Source organism: Gossypium arboreum, chromosome 10, assembly GCF_025698485.1.
Source record: "Gossypium arboreum isolate Shixiya-1 chromosome 10, ASM2569848v2, whole genome shotgun sequence".
NCBI lineage: Eukaryota > Viridiplantae > Streptophyta > Magnoliopsida > Malvales > Malvaceae > Gossypium > Gossypium arboreum.
Genome location: NC_069079.1, coordinates 121,056,821 through 121,080,747, shown reverse-complemented (window position 1 = coordinate 121,080,747; position 23,927 = coordinate 121,056,821). Strand labels below are relative to the sequence as shown.

Genomic DNA, 23,927 nt, shown 5'->3' with positions numbered 1-23,927 from the left:
TGCGCTTAGTCCTAAATTAAATAATTTATCAAATATAAATAAAAATATTAATATTTACATTAAAAAGTATGTCATCAAAATCAATTCTATATTAAAATTAAGATTAATGAATTTTATAACAATTTGATATAACATGCACATGAATCAACTTTATACGTCAGTACAAATTTAGTTAATATAAACTCTATCCATTTTTTTTAATTTTAAAATATTAAACTTTATATTCAAAATAAATAAACTAAAGAATATCACAAATTTATTTAATCCAATCTACTAAACAATCAATAAATGAATAAATTTTGCAAATAACTGAATTAATTAAAAGAAAAATAAAATAACAATACTAATAAATTATCTGTGATTAAATGCTCAATTTCATTTTACACTTTTTTAGAACAAGAGAGAAAATAGAAAATATTTTTATTTCAAAATTTTTGTTTAAAAATACTCTATGTTTGGTCACTAAAAGATTTTCGTGTTCTATATTCCAAATAAATAAATAGGACAAGATGAAAATAAAAAATAATAAAATAAATACAGGAACTTCGAAACGTATGGATAAAATGAGCTCTGAAAGAAGCGACGCCGTTTCCAAAATGAGTTGAAAAATTCTACCGAAGTGGCCCATGCAGGTCTCGAACCTGCGACCTTCGCGTTATTAGCACGACGCTCTAACCAGCTGAGCTAATAGGCCGTTGCTTCTCGTTTTTAAAATAATATGTACACTAATTATTTGGTTTAGTTCTGCATTTTCCTAAGGAGCTATTGATCAACTTTTATATTTAATTTCAAGTCTACCAAATATCCCCAAACTATAACTTTCATTTTAAATTGGCTCTAAACATTAAATTTTCTAATTGTATTGTTAAGCTATCAAAATTATATCAATAAGGTCCTTTCATTATTAAAATCACAATTGGATCCTCCTAACTATTGTAGAGCTCGAACTAGTTGTATTACTCCATTGCAAAGCGTGAACTACCTCAAAGCTATCCGTGTGAATCAATATGCTATTTAAACCTCAATCTTGTAAAAGAATCAGCCCATCAAATATACCCCACAGCTCGGGATAAAAAATTGAACAAATCCCTAGAGAATGGTTAAAACCCAAAATCCAGTTACCTTGATTATTCGAATCACTGCCCTTACCGATGCAAAACCTGTACTCAAATTAACAGCTCCATCAGCATGCTAATAAATCCAATTAACTGAAGGAGAATTCCTTGGAGCGATCGTGTGTCCTCGATTCAAAATTTAATTGTGTGTAAACCAAAACTATTTCGTCCATGTGATAGAGGCTTTTAAAACTTATGCTACAATGTTTTACTTTTCTTTAAATTTTCATTTTAAATTATGTCACATAATATATGATATGTTATTTAAAGGCTAAATTAATAGTTTTAATAATTGAAGGCCTTTATTAGTATAACATCGATAGTTTAAAAGATATAATTAAAATATTTTAAAGTTTGAGGATCAATTTAAAATAAGAATCCTAATTTAGAGATGTCTAATACAGTTAACTCTTTAATTCCTAATAATTGAGGTTTCATGTGACATTTACCGAGTTATCCATCCAAATTTTAAAATATATATTTTTTCTTTTTGATAATTAATTTTCTTTTCATTTGCGTTTTATCCATTTATATATATGGACCAACTTGAACAGAAGTTGAAATCCGAATTCTGAGGAGGTGGAATCAAATTTGAGAAAAAAAGAAAGTACAATTTAAGGATATAAAATTCTAACCTTAATATCTTAATTTATGTTATAGGAATTTTTAAGTGTTTATTCTTTTCTGGATAATCTTTTATTTATTCATATTTCAACATGTATTTGATAAATATTCAAAAATAGACAGTATAAAATGTAATTCTTCTAAACTTGTGAGTCCTTCACGCAAGGTCAAAAGATTATTATTTCTTAGTATTTTATATTTTTAATTTTAATTTTGATTGTAATTATTTTATTTTTTAATTTTAATTTTGATTGTAATTATCGTAAAATTAATTATCATATCGACTTTTTTTTATACAATGCCTAGAACTGTCTATAGCTTCTCCCCAACCATTAAATAGAAGGATAATACGTTTCAGCTAACTTGAACTCACGTTCATCTGCACTGATAACAATACCAATTCTAATCAAGCTAAAGCTCAATCGGTTATTATATTAGTTTTTGAAAACATAATTTTTATTTTCAAAAATTTATAATTACTTTTTCTTTTAAAAGTTGTCAATAAAGCAATTCTCTTTAAAAACTTGTCAAGATTTATTTGTTGGGTTAATCATAAATTTAAGGAAAAATATAAGGTTTTTGGGTCCTTTTTCTAAATAAAACTTTTGATATCATAATAAAAATATAAATATCATATTTAATTATTTATTAAAAAAAGGGTGAAATTTTAGTTTTATAGATACGTGCGAGGTAGTTATGATAATTATTTATAATTTTTATTTATAAATTTTTGTTCTTGAAAAGTTTAGGTGAGAAGATGCTATCTCAATCTAAGATTAGGGCATGCTATTAGCCTTACAAAGGTTGGACTCAATCCATACTGATCATCTATCAAATAGATTACTGATGGATCTTGACATTAAATTTTAAGAGATTAATTAAAATATTTAAAATTTTTGAGAATTTTAATAATAATTTTTAAAAATTTTGATAGATTTAATTAAAATATTCAAAAATTTAAAAGTTTAATGAAAATTTACGCAAATATTTGAAGAGTCTAATTGAGGTTATTAAAAGTTGTCAAATGTTTAATGAGAATTTGAAAAAATAAAATTTAAAAAAAAAAACCCATTATAAAAATAAAATAGACGAACTTCAAAAAGTATAGATTGGATTTGCGTGCAACCTGAGCCCGGCCTTAAACGGAGCTCTGGAATGAAGAAAAAACGGCACCGTTTCCGTAAATGAGTTGAAGAAAATGATAAGTGGCCCATGCAGGTTTCGAACCTGCGACCTTCGCGTTATTAGCACGACGCTCTAACCAACTGAGCTAATAGGCCAATACATTGAGTTTAATATTTAATAAGATTAGTACACTAGGAACAAGAGACAACCATGCATGTACAATTGTTAAATAATTTGATATTAAATATTTTGTTTGCTGTTATGAAATTAATATTTTTTCAAAAATAAATTATTCTGTTTTGTTTATGTGTTTTGGTTTTCAATGGATAATGTTTGAATTTATTATGTATCTTTGAACAAAAAATCATCAAAATTACAAATGTTTACAAAATATTTAGAATTTAAATATTTTAAATGGACGGTTTACTTGAATCAACAATTCTTAAATTACTTTTTAGAAAAATATTTGAACATTGTCTTTTGCAATGTATTCATAATCAAACTAGACTCATCAATCGGATTAATTAGAGTGAAAATTAATAAAATATCGATTCAAATAAAGGAATTAGAATAGTTAACTCATGAATCGCTTTTATTATTTTTAATAATTTATTTAAATAAATCAGAGAAATTAATCAAATCGAAAATTAATATTCTGATTGATTCGACTACCAACTCAATTCCAAAAACTTTGTCACTATAAAAACTATAATACATATAAGAGAGGAAAAACTATGGAACCAACCCAACCACTTTTATTAGGACCTCATCAGGTCAATCATTAGCTCGCCTAAAATAGGATTCGCTCGATTAAAGATTCCTTTATGCTCCTCAATTCTCACATGGGCCACCAACAAGTCAAGCCTCAACGTCAAGTCCAATCAGAGTCCACTTGAAGGTCCCTTCCTATTCCAATAAGACTCTCCATAACTTTCCCACCAACTCTACACATTATTGCCAAAGTCATCATTAAACCACTTGCTATCAAGGTTTTATAAGTCCGGTAAAAACGAGGGATACTTGCTTAGCAAATAAAAAACTAACTAAAATAATGATTGAAACTATAGCCACAGATTTAATCACAAAACTAAAAATGTATAAATGTAAAGATAAATATCGAGATTATTTATATAGTTTGATCTTAATCTACGTCTATTGGGTCTTAATGACTCACTATCTTTCTCACAGTACAACCAATGATTTATATCCTAACATCGAGCTAACTCTCACCAATTTAGCAACTTTATCATTGTATAAAGACTATATCACTCTCCACTAAGCCCCTCAAAAGCTTAGTTTTGCAATACAAGATATTCTCTTGATTGTTTACAAAAACAATGCACATATAAAACATCTCTAACTTGAATAAATTTATGCTCTCTCGATCTCTTGGAATATCTTTAACCTAGATAATACTTAAATTTTGCTTACATAAGAGTTATAGTCTAATCACTGTTCTATAAAGTAAAACTAAAATTCGGCATAAGATTATCTCGACATAATTCCATAAGAGCTTCGCTATAATCCAATGCCTTTACTTGATCCTCAAGTAAACATTCTTTCAAGTCTTTCACCTTTAACTCAATTGATTTTCATGTTTCAGGCTTTAGCTTGTACAAATATCTCCAAAACAAATAACCCAATACTTTTATTCAAAAAATTGTAAATTCTAAAAATAAACAAGTAAAGCAATGAAATTACTTCGTGAACAAACCCTATTACTAATCCTAAGGGATAGGACAAGAGATATTCATATCAAGCTCTTACTTTATATAACAAACATTCTCTCCACCTTCATCTCCAAACATAGGATAAGGGGCATAATATGAAAAAATAGACAATACCCATATATGGACTATAATATTTTAACCATACTATTTTAAATTAAAATTTGACAAATTAGTTGATTACTTTGGCATAAATCCGAACCATGTTATCCCCATCACTAAATATGGTATAAAATAAATAAATAAATATTTAATGAATGCGTTGTGTGGGGTAGATGATGAACTTAAAAATTATATATAATATACAATATTGAAAGATTATACGTAATCTTCTTTTTAATGTAAATTCTCTAATAAACCCTCACACAAACACTCCTTGAAAATTCTCAAACAAACATTAATTTTCAAAAAAAAAAAAAGCATAAGATAATAAAAAACATATGGTAAAACAAAAATTTACATTAACCTAAGATGAAACCTCATCTCCCTATATTTCGAAAAATTACGAATGAAGAAATGAAGATGTCTCCGATGAAACTATCTTTATATCTATAACATACGATCGGATGTCCGATCGGTGCATCCGGGAATAACTTTGTTGCGACTATTAACATCTGTTGTGGAACTTTCTATATGTAGTGGTGTAACATTATTGTGTATGATTATACCTCGAGTGTTGTAGAATGTTCATTGAAAGCAGCAGGCATTGCTTTCGGGTGGTTTCCGTACTTGTTTCTGCTGCAAAATCTGCTTCTTGACCGCCGTTGATCCTTTCTCCAATAAAGTAGGTACCTCAAGAATCTGTGAACCGATAGAATGCATTAGCATAGGTCACAACCAAGCTTCCAACATGGACTCGAAATTGCTCAGTGAGCATCATCGTATATAATAGTTCTTCATCAGGTAATTACCTTTAAAACGAGATCTTTAAAGCATTGATGCACATTTGCTCTGGTTCTAGCACTGCATTCGAGAAAAGAACATTTAAGCTGCTGCGCAAGAGCCATACCCTCTTCTTGAGTTACAGCCCTTTCACTGTCCTGAAAATGGCACATTTCTTTTTCATAAGAACAAGATATATATTCGATTAAGCATCTTTTACCTAGTAAAAGAATAACCGAGCACTGCCTTATTCCTATGATTAATAATTTTATAGGGCTTACCCTGTCAACTTTGTTGCCAACCAGAACTTTGATACACTCTTGATTAGTGGAGTAGAGCTCGACTTCCTTTGCCCAAACTTCAGATAAGTTGGTGAAGGTTTCACGCCGAGTCACGTCATATACTTCAAAGTAACAAAAGAAAAAGGGGTTCAAGTTCCCTTAATTTAACTATGCAAGCAGCAATGGCATCATAATAGTCCTCACAAATATTAGCAATACATCTATTTCAACCATATGATGATTAAAGATCCCCGGCATGCATAATCGTAATGACAAATACCACATAAAGAATGGTTCATAGTTCTTGTAGTCTGCCCAATGCATAAACTACGAAGCATCATCCATTAACATATATTCAGCAAAATAAAATCAGTAACAAATATTCAGGACTAAATGTTTCAAATATGCAAGGACATACCAAGGATAATCCCATGTGCACCCCTATAGTACGAGCTAGTTAATGTTCCGAATCTCTCCTGACCAGCTGCAATAGGTAAAAGATACAATTAAAATGAGAACTAGGTGCACGTAAGTTGCGAGCTCTGATTCTGTAGCAAAAGAATTGATGTAGAACAAAATTTGGAAGAACTTCTCCAACATTAGGGTTACTCTAAGAAATAAAATTATACCGAACAACAAGGATCATGTCAGATGATTCTTATTCTTCTAATGGAAAGTACGGAAGATATATCTGAGCTTAAAGGCTAAGCTTCTGCAATTATGGGCTCCTGGTTTATGTTATTAATAATTTTCAATCATGCTTTTGACTTCACTAATGGTTAAACAGCAAATAATGCTTAAAACAAAATCCATGTCAGATGATTCTTATTCTTCTAATGGAAAGTACGGAAGATATATCTGAGCTTAAAGGCTAAGCTTCTGCAATTATGGGCTCCTGGTTTATGTTATTAATAATTTTCAATCATGCTTTTGACTTCACTAATGGTTAAACAGCAAATAATGCTTAAAACAAAATCCATTTGTGCTAGAAATGATCAAGGATATGAAAATGGAGCTTCTTGCAATCATACCTTTTTTTTTCCCAAAGACAGAACCCAACAGTTCATATTGTATACAACTTCACATAGATTGTTATGATAGACTGACAACAATGAAACACCCCACTCAAAAGGAAAATGTAAATTAATGCCACAGAAGAAAATTAACAGTGCATAAGATTATAGTACATCAGTAAACAAACTTTAGGAGCTCTTTTGCTGCAATGGCGAGCAAATATATCATAATAGGTTGGTCCAATTCTAGCTTCAACCATCATTGTGAATTCAAAGAGTTAGACTTTAGTACTTGAGAAAATGATATGTACATATGCACGCGCGCACACGCATATCCATATATATGACTGCATAAGCAGGTTGAAGTTTCAAAGAAAATTTACACCACAAGTCCTAGTTGAGGAGTCTCGATAAGCATTCAGTTATAATTCTTCTCATAATTTCAATGACATCCTACATGCAGATCCCTGTTAACATATAAAGATCCAATGAGTTTGAGAACACACTAGAAGGTACTCGGTTGTATAATAAGCTACTGACACTTCCAGCTATATGTTTTCAGTTATATTAAACCAAAATTCTTCTGGTCTATCTTGTCACGGGCATGCTTTCCACTAACTTTTTGGCCAATATTTACTTTTACAGCTACCACAATACCTGTTTCCTTGGGTTCCATCAACATAAAAGCATATCCAATAAAAGAGCAAGCATACCATCCCCTAAAATATGCACTCATCAATGCTATCTTCACTCCCATGAGCAGAAGATCAGTCCCAAATGCTTCAGCAGTAATTGCATCAGGATTATTTCATCCTCACAACATTTAGAGCAGTACCAAAATTTATTTTCTTCCCAATAACCAGTACATCAATTTCAGAAATTGTAGGCCTGGATGTCCTTTTTCTTGCAACTTAATAAGCTTTCTTTGGCCACCTTAGAAGCAGTCATTAGATTTTATCACTCTTTTAAGGCACATTTTCTATCCTACTAATATCATTCAGCAATATATTCGGCCTTAACTTCTGAAAACACTCAAACACATTCTTAAACCTTTATTCTGTGTTCTAACAAGGACGAAACCATTACAAACCCCACTTTCTTTCTCTCAGTGAAGACTCCAGAGGAGATCAGCAAAACAAATCAGTAGCATCAACTCCAAGCCTATCGCATGCAAAACAGCCGTGCAACTAACAAGATACACAAGGGAAACACCAGAAAAAATAAAGGACCAAGTAAGAACTAGTTGCAAAGTGTTGGCTTTATCATATCAATTTTACCTGTGTCCCAGATTGTAAGTTTCAATCTTTTCCCACCAATTGTGACCATCTTGATTTTGAAATCCACCCCTTGACAACATTCAAAAGAACTCAATAAACATATGACATAAAAGCTGAACATAGAAACAGAGATATTTCTAATGCATGGGACAAGATGATGAACACAAAATACAAAGAAGAGGCATTGCTTTTCCCATGTTAGTTTCCTCTTACAACTACCAAGCCATGCATTTCCTTTCAAACCTTTTTTCTGCTACTACAAGGAAGGGGCCCCAGAGTCCAGACCGAAGTGCAAAAATTTTCTCCAAGGATAATTGAATTAGTTTCCATGCCTAAAATTTACAATTATCTACTCAGTTACAAATTTACAATTGCCTATGCTACTCATCTGTTCACTGTTCCATCATTGCTAATTAAGCTAGAGTCAGGGACGAATTCCCCGAAATAAAAATCATGCAATTTAGTCCTTCTATAGATAATGAAAATTTAAGTTAATACATGGTAAAATTGCACTTTGGCCCCTAAAAAAATAAGAAATTTTTGTTTAGTCCATTCGAAAATGATGAAACCTAAAACATTGAACCTATTTCCTGAATAATATAAGGCTAAACTTAACAATTAACATAACTACTTGGAAAGAATTTTAGTTTAAATGAAAGGAAGTTTGTTGGTTCATTGTTTTTCCCTCATCTTAACTCCCTAAACAATTGAAAAACAAAAAAAGTATTCCTTTTAATCCCTTCTCCTCAATCCTTTACCAATCCAATGCATAAAAACAATCCTTTCTAAAATTATTGTCAAAAAAAGTTTTTAAAAATTCAAAGCAAATTCTGGGTGTGAATTCCAAAGGCAAAAACCAACAAGCAAAATACAAAAAGATGGCAAAAAATACAAAATAAAGGAGTCGAAAGAGAGAGTAGAGGAGTTACCTATGGTGGGAGAAAGATCATGAACAAAGTTAGAGATGAAAGTAACAAGCAAACTACTTTTGCCAACTCCAGAATCACCAATCAATAATATCTTAAATGAATAATCACAGTTGTTGTTCCCTCCTCCCTTTGAAGAAGAAGAAGAAGAACCCAACATTTTTTTTTCTCAAGTGCAACAAATAAAAAACTTAATCTCCTTTTGTTCTTCTCTGATCATCAACAACCAGAAAAAACGAAAGTAAAAATATTTTGAATGAAATAAGGAAATTTCCTCAGGTAGTAGTAGACAATAGATAGAGACAATGGTGGGGTTGGCGGGTAGTGTTTCTTAATAATTTTGTTCTTTTTTCTTTCAAGTATATAATTTTGTTTTTTCTTTTGCTTATTTTTTAAGTACGGATTTTTTAAACAAAAAAATATATTATTTTAAATATTTATTTTTTAATTATTATACTCATGTAAAATACTTGTTAACTTCTATGTGGCTAATACATCAAATATTATTCTTTAAATAGAAATATAATATGCTTAAACATATTTTTCTTATATTAACATTAATATCAATGTTAAATGTAAATATTAAAGCATATATAAAACATGGTTTATTTTAAAATTAGACATCAATTTAGACTTTTATCTGTTTTATAATTATTAGGACAATTTTTTATAATATATAATAAAAATTGATTTAGGTAAAGCATGATTTTCCGGGTTGTCATTGTTCCACGCTCCCCCCTCGCAGGTGTAATATGTGGGCTCCCCATTTAGATTGCTTTGCAAATATCACTTAATTTCTTAAAAAACAAAAAAATCAATCTGTGGCCGGATTTTTGGCATTTAATAATTTTGTCTTCACCTCAGTTAACTTTTGCTTGTCTCAACGGAACTCTTCATAGTTTTTTTTTTTTTTTTTCTCAAACCCCGGACTAAATTTTAATTTTATGAAAACTACAAGGATTTTAACATATTTTAATCTTTTAAAATAATAGTTGTTGATAAATTTAACCCTTTAATCTTTAATTATTTTATCAGTTTGATTCTATTTTTTCTTAAATGTAATCCATCAATCAATTTAAATTTTATAAATATCTTCGATCTTAAATAAAATCTTTTAAAGAATTTACTTTTAATATTTAAAATAAGTAAAATATTTGCTATATTTAAATTTTATAAATCTATATTTATTTTAAGCGTTTTATTAAATTAGTATCACGGATGAATCGGACACTAAATTATAAAAATATTAAAACATCCTCTCATATATAAATTAAGTTATATTTTAAATGAATATGTTTTTGTTTTCTATATAATATAATGATACAAATTTGATTAAAATGAGATTTAAACTCATAATACTAAATATGAGAAACAATTGATTTTATCAGTATAACCAAAACATTGATTGAATTTCTTTTATATAATTTTTAATAAATATATCTATTATATAATTTTTCACTCACATTGTAAATATCTATTAATTTAATTGTACCTATGTCAACAACTTAATGGAACCAGAGGCGAACTTAGGGGGCTAACAGGGGCACTGGGCTCCCCTAAAATAAAAAATTTTAGTCCTTTAACATTTTAAAATTTTAAATTAATAAAAGTAAAATTCCACTTTAGCTCTCCTAAAATGATAAAATTTTAATTTAATCCTTTAAAATTACATTTTACTATAATAAAAATTATAATATAATTTTACCCTCCTAAAAATAATTTTGGCGTCGCCCTAAATGGAACTATGGTTCTTGTTTTTTATTTCTAAAGGAAATTTCAACTAAACAAAAGTACAAACACTTGATGTGCATGGTAAAAATATTATAGAGATCTCCATATAAGAAGTTAAATTGCATTACTCAAAAAATGAGTAAATTTATCTTTGTATATTAGATCAAAAGATAAACTCTGATCTTTTTTATTAAAAATTTCATAAATTTTCATTGTTAAAAATTGGTGTGGTTAAAAAATTAACCAGAAGTCACGTGTACCTCATTCTGACATATAATGGCCAGTTTTTAATGTAGAAATGGATAATTTTTTTAACAAAAATGACTAATTTGCTCTTTAATCTAACATGTAAGGACCAATTTATCTATTTTGTTAATAAAAAAGGTTAAATACAATTTAACTCTTAATACAAAAACTTTTATGATACTTATCCACGAGCACCTATAAGCTTTGGGTGTGTGCCATAGAAGGCTAGGGGAAATTTTAAATTGACTTGATTATAAATTTGATCACTAATGTTTGTATGTTTTGTCAAAATGGTCTTAATTGTATTTTTAAATTTTTTTTTGCCATCAACTTTTGATTTTTCTAACAGATTTAATGAATAAATTCAATGTTTCAATCTTTTTTTTTAAAGTTTCAATTTTTCATACGTTTGTTTACTAAGAAGTTTTTCTACTAAATAATTTTTTAGATAATTATGTTTATTTTCTTTAAATTAAAAGTTTTTTTAATTTCATATATTATTTATTTCACTATTTTTCATATGTAAGTGTTTATTTAAGTAATAAATTATATCTTATTAAAAATATTTTACTAATGAAATTTTATATTATATTTGTTAACTTTTTTTAACGAAGGGAATATATATATATATATAAGAAGGATGATGTCAGAGAGGGTGAGTCGTAATGAAAGAGGGTGATGGTTAGATAAAAACGGCCTCCTCATCAATTTGTTCCAAACCATGCCACGTCGCCATGTAAAACGCCTACCTTCTTGACACGTTCCGTACAACACAGTGAGTCAGCTCAATCCCTTTGACCATTTTTGGTCAACAGTTTTTGCCTCACCTATTTTGATAATAATTTCATCCCCTTTCGCTTTCCTTTTGTTTCTTCATCTGTTAAATTTGTATTATTTTAATTTTAGCTTTATAACAACCAAAACTTAAACCAATAAAATAAATCTTTTTCAAGGACCAATAAAAAAACATTTTTTAAATTTGGTTTCAGTACGTTAAACAAAACTCTGAGCCCAATGGGCCTATAAATACAACAAATTTTATAACAAGTATTTGGCCCATTACACTAATTACAATCTAGGCCCAAATTTTATAAATCCTACGACCTTTTCTCTTTCTTTATTAAATAAGAGATTGTTGTATTGTGGGGGAATTTTCCTTAAACACAATGTTTTACAAGTTTCCGTAAGGGTGGGTGTTCGATCGATTTAAGTAAAAAAATTTTAAGTTAATGAGTCTTATTTTATTATATTAATTCAATTTGAATTTTTTTGAATTGTGTATAATGAAATGAAATTCAAGTCAAGCCGAGTCGAGTCGAGTGAAATTATTCGAATTAAATTGAACATGTCAATTTAAAATCTTGTAACAATATAACTAATTTCATGTTAGAGTATATAGATTTGAAACCGTATATATTTGAAAACTTTTTAAAGTTAAATAAGAAAAAAATATTTTAATATGATAAACATGAATCATTAATTAACTTATTTAGGTTGCCAAAACTCTTTAGTTTTTTTTAATTTTTATATTTTTAAAAATATAAAATTTAGAATTTAAAATTATTTTGAATTTTTGAAAATGATTTTGGTTATTTTCTTTTCACAAAGACCAATTTGCTCATTTTAGAATTGACAAGAACCAAAAAGTATTTACACAGGAGTGTTCAAATTTCAATTAAAACGAATTAACCAACCGATTAATCGAATTAGATCGGTTCGGTCGGTTAACCTATCTAATTCGGTCAGAGGTCGGTTAATGATTTTTTAGAAGTTCGGTTATCGTTAATTGGTTTGAAATTGAATAATTAAATGAACTTAATTATATAGTATTTCAAGACTTAAAATTTCAATTAATTCAGTTAACTTTCAAGACAAATGAACATCATCAATATTTTTTTGATATATTTTATATTTGTTTTAACAAAAAATATATAAATTTCGATTCGGTTAATGGTTAAAAGATTATATAGTTCGGTTAATTCGATTAATACTACTATACTAATTCGATTTGGTTAACCGTTTGAACACTCTTATATTTACACTAATCTGTTATTCAAATTATAAAATTTAACTCAACTTAAACTTAAGTTTTACTCACCCTACACCTATAATTTATAAAATGAATACTTATTATTATTAAACCAGAAAATGGGATTCAATCACTAATCCGATACAACATTAGGCTATTATATGATTTAATTTTCTCTAATCCACGCGTGAAGTAAGATTTTCCAACAAGCTTATGATTGCATGCAATGTTGATGGTCATGGGCCGCCCTGTATTTTCCCCCGGAACATTCTTTATTTTCATTCCTCTACATTTGAATTTCTAAAGTGGAAATAGAATCGTTAATTTTTTTTTAAAGAAGTGAATCAACATTAATTTTAGTGACACTTATTTTTTTTTTTATATTATGCATCTCCGTTTTATGAATCATGTTCGGGGTTCATGACTACCTCTGCTAATAATATTATTTTCAAGGCTCGAACCAACGTTCTCCCTTTGAAAGTGTAGTATATCTTACCATTACACCTAACCACTTGTTGAAATATTTAATGGCTTTAGAAAATTATTACTTATTTCCATTAATTTATACATAGTATTCATTTTATATGATATAAAGGGTTAATATTTAGTACATTAGCAATATATATATATTATTTCACAAATAGCTTTAGAAAATTATCATATGTTTTTTAATATTTTATTATATTCCTATAGAACACTTGTCAACTACTGGTTTTACTTGTAAAGTCTAAAATCTCCCATGATATTGTACCAAATATTATTCATTTATATAAAATATAAAATATTTAAAATTAATTATAAATTAAATAAAATATAGAATTTGATACCATTCAAATAATAATGATATTTTCTTATGAATTAAACCAAACATATATAAATGATAATTAAACTTGATTTGATAAAATCAATCTAAATATTAAAATTATTAAGTTCTTTTAAAGCTTCCAATCACAAGGGTAACTTTATTTGTATTGGATTAATTGGTAGCAATTTACTTCAAGGGGTGTTAGGATAGGTTTGGATAGGCGATTGGGTGCAGTGCGGTATATTTAACTTACTTTTTGTTTAACGCTAAAGTATTGTTATAGTACTAATCTCATCGCCACCTCTATTTTTAGACTATCCGTAGGTAAATGCACCTCCCATCCAAACTCACCATGAGCCAAATGCAAGTCAAAGAGTTTTTTAGTAGAACAAAAATTTAGTAGAGATCAATTAAATCAACCAAAATTAAATAATAAGAAATAGGTAAAAAAAACTAAAAATAGGGTAAATTATATTATTAGTTATTAAATTATAGGTAAACTTTTTATTGGTTACTAATTTATTTGAAAATTTTCATTGAAGTCATTAAGCTATTTAAAAGTTTTTTATTTAAGTTATTGGACTATTAAGTTTTTTTTTTTAAGTTTCACCAACGAGCTCCAAGTGATGATTTGTACGATAAATCAGTATCTATCGACAAGCAAAAGAACATATCTTATATCTAAGTCAATGTGATGGTTAATGTTGGAGATCGGAAAAACAAATTGTTTAAATTTTAATTTATAAATTCGTGACGTTTAAAGTTATTTTATGAAAAAGAAATTGAACTGTAAAAAAAAAACTTTCAATTGATGTAGGTAATAAGAACAAAGGAAGTCATATAATATTAATTTTAACAGTTTAATAATTTTAATAAAAATTTTTGAATAATTCATTAATTAAATAACCTAAACAAAAACATAACTTTAATTTAGTAACTAATGTTAGCTAAAAAAAAAAAGGCAAGAGAGATGCATAAAAATTTGAGTGAAGGATTAGCCAATAGGCAGTAGCCAGCCACCGACGAACCACACAACAAGCAACGCGAGAATCTAGCAGCCGATTGGTCAGTGCCTTGATCTTTGAGCCCCATCCGCAATGCCAATGCTTGCCCCTTTCACGCTACCCTTCCTGATCATTCTCTAACGCCAAACATCCGCTTTGCTCTGTGCTCTTAGATTTGATCACACCGCAGGAAAGATCACGGAAAGGTAACCATATACCGTTATATATATGGTCCTAATATATTCCTCTTCACATTTTATAATTAAATAACTTTTTATAAAAATATGTATTAAAATTTTGAAAGGTGTGTTCTTTTAAATTTTAATAATAATTAATTAGTTTAAATATTTTTTAAAAACTAAAATTTTAAAATTTATAATTCAAGAGAGATTTACTTACACGTAAAAATTTATTAATTTTTTACACTAATATTAACTATACACAAAAATTGGAACTAAAACCCGGGAGTTATAGGACGTTAAAGAGGATGTCAATACAATCAACGTAAGACCAAAGCAAGAGGGATTTAAGAAAGCGAAAACAGTATTCAAGTTCATAGTTAGAATTTGTTTATTGGGGGTTAAAACTAGGAAAGAAAAGAGGAAAATTAACCTTTCTCCGTTAAACTTTTTTTATATTATTAGTATTTATTATAAAATTTGAATTCGCAAAAGTCGCTTTGAAATTTGAATTTTGTTTATTATTTAGATTAAATTCGAGTATTAGCATCCGAATTCAAATTAAATAGATTATCCATACAAAATATTCAAATATGTTAAATATCCATGTTTAGTAAAAGTTTTTAGAATTGAATTGATGGTCAAATAGGTCAAACTAACGATTCCTAATTTGACCGGTTTGATTAATTAAATCATTAAAAAAATAAAAATAAAGTTAACTAGTTTAACTAGTTTAATCAATGTTTTAAGCTCAAATTGTTAGAAGTTATGTGACATAAATTCCTATTAAAATAAAATATAAGTGACAAGATAGGGGATCTACGATGCCAAAGGCCGTAACCCATTGTACATCCTCAATAAGCAAAATATTTCGGCCCTTGTGATATGGTACAGGCTGCACAAGTAAAATCAATATAAAAGTTTACTTCATCTATTTGATATTGATTAGAATAAAGTAATTTAATCTTACTGCAGTAGTTCTATTTGACTTTGATTAGAATAAGATTTTTAAATCTATAAATAGACGTAACCGTCTCTCCTCTTGTATCATTCGAATTCGACAAAGTGAACTTTCTTCCCCTCTACCCATGTTTTTTTCTCAAAAAAGTTTTCACGTAAAATTCTGTGTTTTTTTTCTCTTTCTTTGTGATTCATTGTCATTATTTACGTTCAATTTTAACACAATTTAATTAATCCATGCAGATTCACGAATCAACCAGTCTAACCCTTTTAATTGGACTAATACTTTAACCGATTCTCGGTTCAATCAATCGGTCTAATTCAAGCAACATTGTATTTAATAATATAAATATTTTTTTAAAAATAAAATTTTAAAATATAAATCATATAATAGATTCAAATATTTAAATCTAAATATAAAAAATAAAACGGATAATAATTGAAATATTCAAAAATATTTTCGGTAATTAAAACCCATAAAATCTAAGGGTAGGCTTAGATGGGTGGTGGAGTGAGGTGCGGTGTATTTAGTTTACTTTTTGTCTCATACTATAATATCTAATCTCACTACCACTATTGTTTTTACACTAACTATAGGTAAAGATACATCCATCCAAACCTACCTTAAATTCGAAAAAATAAAATAATAATAATAAATAATAAAAGGCAGCATGTCCCACAAACGTAATACTTGCCTTATCGGAAAAGCATGGGATAGAAAAAAAGAAATGAAAATTGGTAGATTATGGATGATATAACTTTTATCCTATTGTTAGGGTTTGAGTGGATTTTTGTAGAAATCGACCAAAATTCAGTCCCCCTCTTCTTTTTCACATTTTCGTCCTCCTTTTTATTTCTACTATTTATGGACATTTCTTTATTTATATATTCTATTTTTAGATATTTTTATTTTTAATATACATCTATCCTCACAATTAATTTCCAAAATTTTAAAACTTTTAACTAAAACATTAATTGATTAAAATATGCCATTAGTCCCTATACTCTTTACAAAATTGAAATTTAATCACTATGCTTTTTTTCCTAGAAATTGAATCTCTATTTTTGATTTCAAAAGTTAGGAACAATTGTTAATGTTATTATTTCTTTTATTAAATTTGTTAATATAAAATTTTGAAATAAGAAAATATTCACTTGGTAACTATGTAATTAAAAAATGACATTGTAATAAACTTAAATTTAATAAAATAATTTTAATAGTGTTTACATTTAGACCTGAATTTTGAAAATTAGAAAATAGAATGACTAAATTCCTAAAAATAAAAAGAACAAGGACTAAATTCTAAATTCATGAAGAGTACATGAACTTATGTCATATTTTAATAATATAGACTATTAATTACTAGATTACGACACACCCATAATATAGGTAAAAAAAAGAATTATGTTACAAATATATTTATAAAAACTTATATAAATAACAAATAAGGCTTTAGTTGAGTGCTAAAGTACAAAGGTTGAGATCTATAAAACCTAAGTTCAAATTCTATTTTTGTATATATTTATATTTTCTATATAAAAATACAAAATGACAAAAATATCCTCAAAATAATACAATTTACTTTGTAATTTTTTTTGTTACTGTCAAACTGAGTTAGTGCCCAATTGTTTATGTATTCAAATCAGTTGTTTAATTAACGCATTTTTAATTAACATCGTATAAGAATAACTAATATATTATTTTTAAATATATTTAATGCATTATTTTCATTAAATTAGAAAAATTGTAATATTTATTATTAAGGGTTTATAAATTTCCTTATCTCGTTTTTCTTTTCCGCGTTCTCTTTTTCTTTAACTTTTTCCTTCGGATCTTGTCTCGGGGGTGGGTGGTGCCGCCCCCCTCCACTTTTTTTGTGTCAATAAACAATGTCCTTTCTAAAGTTTAGAAACATATCACGTATACTCTCTCGAGTTTTGGTCGAAGAGATGTGATTTCTCAATTGTCCCAAATTGGAGTGGTGGAAGCATATCTTCGCGTTATGTGGTAATGTAGATCTTAAATTTTAGATTTTTTTCGGAGTTTAGATCAGGTTATTGCTTGCTGTTTTTGTCATATCTCGCTACTTTTTTCTTGATGATTATTTGATTTTACTTTGAGAACTTCGTGTATTGCATATCGAAAAGGAGATTAATTGTCTTTTCGTTTTTAGGTATCTTATAAACATTGATCATTTAGTGTCAAGTCTAGATATCTAATTTACGAAATCAAATCTTTACTTTTACATTTGTGATTATCAAATTTAAGCTATGTTAGGGAGTGATTGAGATTTAGGTAGAGGCAAAACCATTTATTTATTTATTTATTTGTAATTATGTATGAATTATTTAATTTATAAATAATTAAATAGGTATAAAATTTAATGAAATATTGTTTTTTTATTAAAAAATAAATATTAATATTGCTTTACTAAACATTTTGAAAATTCTCAATAATTCTTTTAAATTTTTGAAACATTTAGTTAAAATTTTTCTCGAAAAAAATTATTAACCCCAAAATCAAATACCAAGATTTCTGAACAATTTATTTTCTTTTGTCTAAGATCCTTCGATATTTAGTAGTTATATCGATCTTAATTAAATTTAGGCTCGAATCGAGTTAAACCCTTAAATTGAAACAAAACCTTTCCTATATTATTTTCTCTATTCATAATATTAGAATCCGAGACCTTACTTAATTGTTTCAACTTCTTAGGGGTATTTACACTTAAAATTATAAGTAATTGCAAAAACAAAAATAGGGATAACTCTCAAAATTATACACGGGCTTTGGTTTAATGTGTAATTTTATACATTAATTTTGATTTTATTCAATTTTGTAAATGAAATTTTAATTTGATCCAATTCACACAAATTTTAACACAATTATCGATATAACATCATTTTGTATTTATATATTGCATATAGAAACAATTATATTCATTCGATATAAAAATAAATTGATATATTTATTTATTTAAATGTATATAATTGAATCAAAATTAAAATTTTATGTATATATTGAAACCACAATCAAAGTCTCGTGTATCAAATTATATGAATCAAAGTTCGTGTATGATTTTGAGATACCACAAAAAATTTATGTCCAAATAACTAATTTTCCCTTTATTTGGTAAGAAACTTATTAAATTTTCCTTTTTGGAAATTATATTATCGCATCATTAAAAACAAAATCCTGTACTGGATTTTTTAATGAATTTTCGATTCTTTTTAACCATATATTGACCACAGTTGACAGTACACACTGTAACAATGCAGAGTGAGTAACGCACCAATAAAAATAATTAATTAACTCAATTCCACTAAAACCCAAAAATACAAAACAAAATTATAAGTTGAAATTTCTTGCTGTTGAAGGTACCCTTGTTTCTTCACCCTCAATCAATAACTTGTCCCAGTATCTCTTTTGTTCTTCTTTTCATTCCTGCTTTCAACTCAAAAAAACCCCTTATTTTTGGTTTCCCCCAAAAGTTATCGTCGTTTATGGGTGGTGAAACTTCTTTAACTTTAGTTTCAGGACCAACTTCCCCGCCACCGTCGGCGGCGGCGGCGAAGACGGGTGGTTCAGCTACGGCGTTGGCACCTGGGTTTCGTTTCCACCCAACAGATGAAGAGTTGGTTAGCTATTACTTGAAAAGAAAGGTTTCCAATAAGCCTGTCAGGTTCAACGCTATGGCTGAAGTCGATATTTACAAACATGAACCTTGGGACCTTTCAGGTTGAGTTATTTATTTTGCAGTTCTCCATGTTATTTTTAGATAGATTGTTGAGATTTTGCTGAAATTTTAAGAGGGTGTCTTTAAAATCTAATTTTTTCATTTTTGGTAAAGTTTTTTTGTTTTGGGTAGAATATGGCGAAATATTTGGTTTTTGTTTACCTTTTTTGAATATCTCAACTTGGGGAAATAGTATAGTTCATTTAAAAAAAAAATAGATGGATTATCTGTTAAAAAAATTTAAGAATATATGAAAATTTTGGGGTCTGTTTTTATTATTATGTTCAGTATATCTTTTAGTAGCTAAATGTAGTATTTTTGCTTATCTCTTCTTATAAGAAATGTGATATTTCGATATTAGTTGTCTTTCCATTCTTTTGGGTTTTCTGTAAGAACCTTGCTATCACTTTTATGCTGTTTTGATAAGGTTTACTGGGTGGGTTTTAGTTCATTCTTGAGCCATGGTGCTCTATGTTACTCGGGCTCATGTGTGAGTGTTGGATATGGGTGTGCATCCAACACGGGTATGATTAGACTTTTCTAAGATTTTCCATATATTTGGAGGATACTTGGAGGTTATATACCCGTTGGATACGAGATATGTCAAGAAAAGTGAAAGTCTTGAGCAACGTTAGATGGTCCTAAAGTTTCTTCTTGGTGATTGGTTTTTCAGACAAGGCGAAGTTGCAAACCAGAGACCAAGAGTGGTATTTTTTCAGTTTATTGGACAAAAAGTATGGGAATGGAGGGAGAATGAATAGGGCTACAAACCAAGGGTACTGGAAGGCCACAGGGAAGGATCGAGAAGTCCGACACAATACACAGCTTATTGGGATGAAAAAGACGCTTGTATTTCATAGTGGGAGAGCTCCAGATGGGATGCGAACCAATTGGGTCATGCATGAGTATCGGCTTGCTGAAGAAGAATTGGAAAAAATTGGGGCATTACAGGTTAGAGACCTTATAAACTGATCTCCATGGTGACTATGATTTGTTAATAAGGTTGTGTGTATTGATGTTATGGCCTACACTTTTATGCATGCTAAAGATATCTGTAGATTTCAGCTATATTTTGGATGATGAAATATTTCGAATTTTAACATGAAATACTTAGTACATTATGCCCTAGGTGATGGATTGGTTGATTTTACTGAAGAACTGACATGCTTGTGATATATATTTTTCTGTATGGAAAGATATGAGATAGGGGATAAGACGAACGCGAACATGAGCTTGAATTGTTGTAAATCTTTTGCTTTTGTTTCGTTGCATATGTGCTGCTACACAATTTAGAAAATGGACGGTAAATGTGATTCTGGATATCATATATTATGATTTTTTTTTTTTATAGCTCGAGATAAGTAGAATTCAGACCTTACTCTACGGGATCCATTAGTACTTTTGAAACCTTTTGAGGTCCTAGAAATTTCTCTACAACCAAACATTATTGTTTATAACTTGGAAACTAATATTATAAGAAATTTTTTTTCTTCCTTTTTTGCTTTTCTTTTCTCTATCTTTTGAGTGGAGCAGGGGTATGTGCTATGTAGAGTTTTTCATAAGAACAATATAGGACCACCCAATGGAAACCGATATGCACCTTTTATTGAGGCGGAATGGGATGATGGTTCAATTCCTTTGGTTCTGGGAGTAGATACTGGGGATGATGGTGTAGCTGGAAATGATGCGATTGCTGGCAATGATGTGGCAACTACTGAAAATGCAGCAGTTGAAAACAATGCTGATCATATGATTGGTTCTGAGCAGGTTTGGGCTGTATTTTTTTTCTGCTATTGCATTTCTTAAAATATTGATCTTTATTATAGGTGCTCATCATATTCACAGTTGAACTTTTCCTTAGATCCTCATTTTGATGACTTCACATGTTTTAAAGTATTCTATAACAATTTCTCCAACTTATAAAGGCCAGCATAATGTATGATTGCCTGCAAGTGATGCAACACGAGAAGCTGATTATATCATGGTCCGAGGCATCTTTACAATGAATGGTGGTGATATTGGGTATTTTAGACAGAATTGATTGTGTTCTGCATCTCTTCATGTAGCATGCAGCATTTGTATATCGTCTTTTACATTCTCCTTTTTGGCTTAAATGATAAATGATGCTTGCTTGTGAATTTACTTCTATTTCTATGTTATAATGTCTCCCTTTTTTTTTTACCCTTCTAGTACTGATGACGAATGCAAAGTTTTATATGCAACAAAATGTAGAATTGGAACCCTAATCGTGCAAGAACTATAGATAGTTGACACTATTAGTTTAGTTTTATCATCTCTGTATAAGGTTTGGTGTTTCCATCTTTCATTTTACTTTTCCCTTTCCTGTTTGTATGCAAGTTGGACAGATACAGTTGTATTATCGAAAAGTCATCTGCCTCATTTTCTTAAGTCTTGATTGCTTCTAAAGCTTCTTTTAAAATGTAGGAGACTGAACATGCCGGTAAGGATGCTTTGCCTAATGATGAGGTCCCAAGAGAGATGCTAAATGACAAAACAGATGACTGTCCTCCATTGCCTCCATGCAAGGTTGAGAGACCCGATGATTGCCCTCCCATATGCATGCTTAACAGGGAAGCATCCTTGCCACTACTCCGGTACAAGAGAAGACGGCATACTGATTTGGGTCCCAACCATGCAAATGCTTCTGAGAATTCAACTCGAACAACTCAGGATCGTTGCTCATCGACAACAACAACTGCAGCGGCAGCAACAACAACGTCGCCATCATCTGCGACAACAACGGCGATTTCTGCACTCTTGGAATTTTCTCTAATGGAATCTCTAGAACTGAAAGAGAATAACCATCGCGTTCCTCCACCAACATTTGACATTGCTAATCTAGACTCTGTGGTGCCTCCAAGCTGCATGAAACTTATCAATGAATTGCAGAAAGAGATCCGCAAGATTTCTGTTGAGAGGGAGTCATTGAAGCTTGAAATGATGAGTGCTCAAACTATGATCAACATTCTCCATTCAAGAATAGATTCCCTTAGCAAGGAGAACGAGGAGCTAAAGAGGAGCAACTGAGACGGGTAGCATGCGAAGCCTTGGTACTCTCATTTTTATGCATTGAATAATAGTTCACCAGCGCAGTTGTAAAATTGGTATTAGCATTTGGTTCTGTTTGTTGTTGAACAATGTTGTAGCTTTCTTGCATTTTTTAAGCCCTAGTTGCATTTTAAATCTAACCAAATAAACATGGGTTCACCTCCCATGGTTGTGGCCGTCCGTTTGCCCCAAGTCTCTGTTATGACCTTTGCTTTTTGATGGACTCTGTTTGCTGTTATCTTTGGTTGGTGAAGTTCCCTTGCTCTTATGGAGTTAAGATGCTGGCACCTCTCCGGGGTTTCATCGTATCTGAAGATTTAGCATCTGGTGGCTGTTGTAGCCGATGTTCGGCTTGGCTCCACCTCTATCGGTGGTCTAGCAAATGCCAAGGCAACTTTGGGATTGATTTTTTGGGGCTTCATGGTGACATGGCCTTTACCAGAGGCGTGCAACAGCCTCTCTTTTTGTTTCCCGGTGCTCTCTCCCTCCTCTGGCTTGTGGGGTAGTGGGTTTGGTTGGACTTTGCTTGTTGTACCTTTCTGGGTATCGGACCTTTTTGCTGTAAATTTCATCACCTTTCTGGGTATCGGACCTTTTTGCTGTAAATTTCATCTCATTTGAACCAAAAAGAAAAAAAAGAAGGTTATCAAGTTCGTTCTATACATCCTCTTGCATGAAGTTGCCATTTCATTTCAATATTTATCATTCGTGCATACACACATCCAACGAGGGTTGAGCGTTTTGCCAACACTTGTTTTGAGCACTATTGAGCTTTTATTAGGCACTTAAATGATAAGAGTTTAAATTTTGTCATCATCATTCTCCTTCCAATAAAAAGAAGTCTTAACATAGTAAGTGTGTTTATTAGAAATTTTTATTGGTGTGCATAATTTGGTTCTAATTAAATTAACTTATTCAACCGAATTATTTTGATTAATCGATTGGTTACCAAATCTAATTCAGTCTTTTAAAATTTCATTAACAATTAATTCAGTTCGAAATTGAATAATTTACGAATTAACCAAAATTATAAATAACAGAATATTATAGAACCAATATATTAGATAGGTTAACTTGATATTAAAAAAAATTCTATTAGTAAAAGAAAATCAAAGTAAAAAGTGAGAAAAATTTTACAAAATTTACAACTATACAATCTTGAGTTAATATAGGAGTGGTTTTTCAAATGTATTTATG

At 29.5% G+C, this 23,927-nt stretch overlaps 2 protein-coding genes and 2 non-coding genes across 7 annotated transcripts; 1 reads left to right on the top strand and 3 right to left on the bottom strand.

Moving 5' to 3' along the window:
* Positions 1–620: 620 nt before the first annotated feature.
* Positions 621–694, bottom strand: TRNAI-AAU (transfer RNA isoleucine (anticodon AAU)). The gene has a single exon. It is a non-coding gene; the product is annotated as a tRNA-Ile (tRNA).
* A 2,251-nt stretch (positions 695–2,945) lies between these two features.
* On the bottom strand, positions 2,946–3,019 carry TRNAI-AAU (transfer RNA isoleucine (anticodon AAU)). Its single transcript has one exon. It is a non-coding gene; the product is annotated as a tRNA-Ile (tRNA).
* Positions 3,020–3,454: 435 nt separating this feature from the next.
* Positions 3,455–9,307, bottom strand: LOC108487447 (ras-related protein RABC2a-like). Its single transcript, XM_017791794.2, has 7 exons — positions 8,974–9,307; positions 8,045–8,113; positions 6,173–6,238; positions 5,755–5,876; positions 5,503–5,631; positions 5,260–5,392; positions 3,455–3,808 (listed from the first exon to the last, which is right to left on the bottom strand). The coding sequence occupies exons 1-6, from the start codon at positions 9,128–9,130 to the stop codon at positions 5,279–5,281; spliced, it is 657 nt and encodes a 218-aa protein (XP_017647283.1). The 5' UTR covers positions 9,131–9,307; the 3' UTR covers positions 3,455–3,808; positions 5,260–5,278.
* Positions 9,308–17,693: 8,386 nt separating this feature from the next.
* LOC108486942 (NAC domain containing protein 50-like) lies at positions 17,694–23,392 on the top strand. Of its 4 annotated transcripts, none has more exons than XM_053020225.1 (5): positions 17,694–17,932; positions 19,463–19,663; positions 20,335–20,612; positions 21,195–21,428; positions 22,107–23,392. In XM_053020225.1, the coding sequence occupies exons 2-5, from the start codon at positions 19,618–19,620 to the stop codon at positions 22,707–22,709; spliced, it is 1,161 nt and encodes a 386-aa protein (XP_052876185.1). In that variant the 5' UTR covers positions 17,694–17,932; positions 19,463–19,617; the 3' UTR covers positions 22,710–23,392. The 4 variants fall into 4 exon arrangements, with proteins under 4 accessions (XP_052876185.1, XP_017646602.1, XP_052876184.1 ...); XM_017791113.2 differs by having other exon boundaries at positions 19,457–19,663; XM_053020224.1 differs by lacking the exon at positions 17,694–17,932 and adding an exon at positions 19,157–19,302 and having other exon boundaries at positions 19,457–19,663.
* The last annotated feature ends 535 nt before the right edge of the window (positions 23,393–23,927 follow it).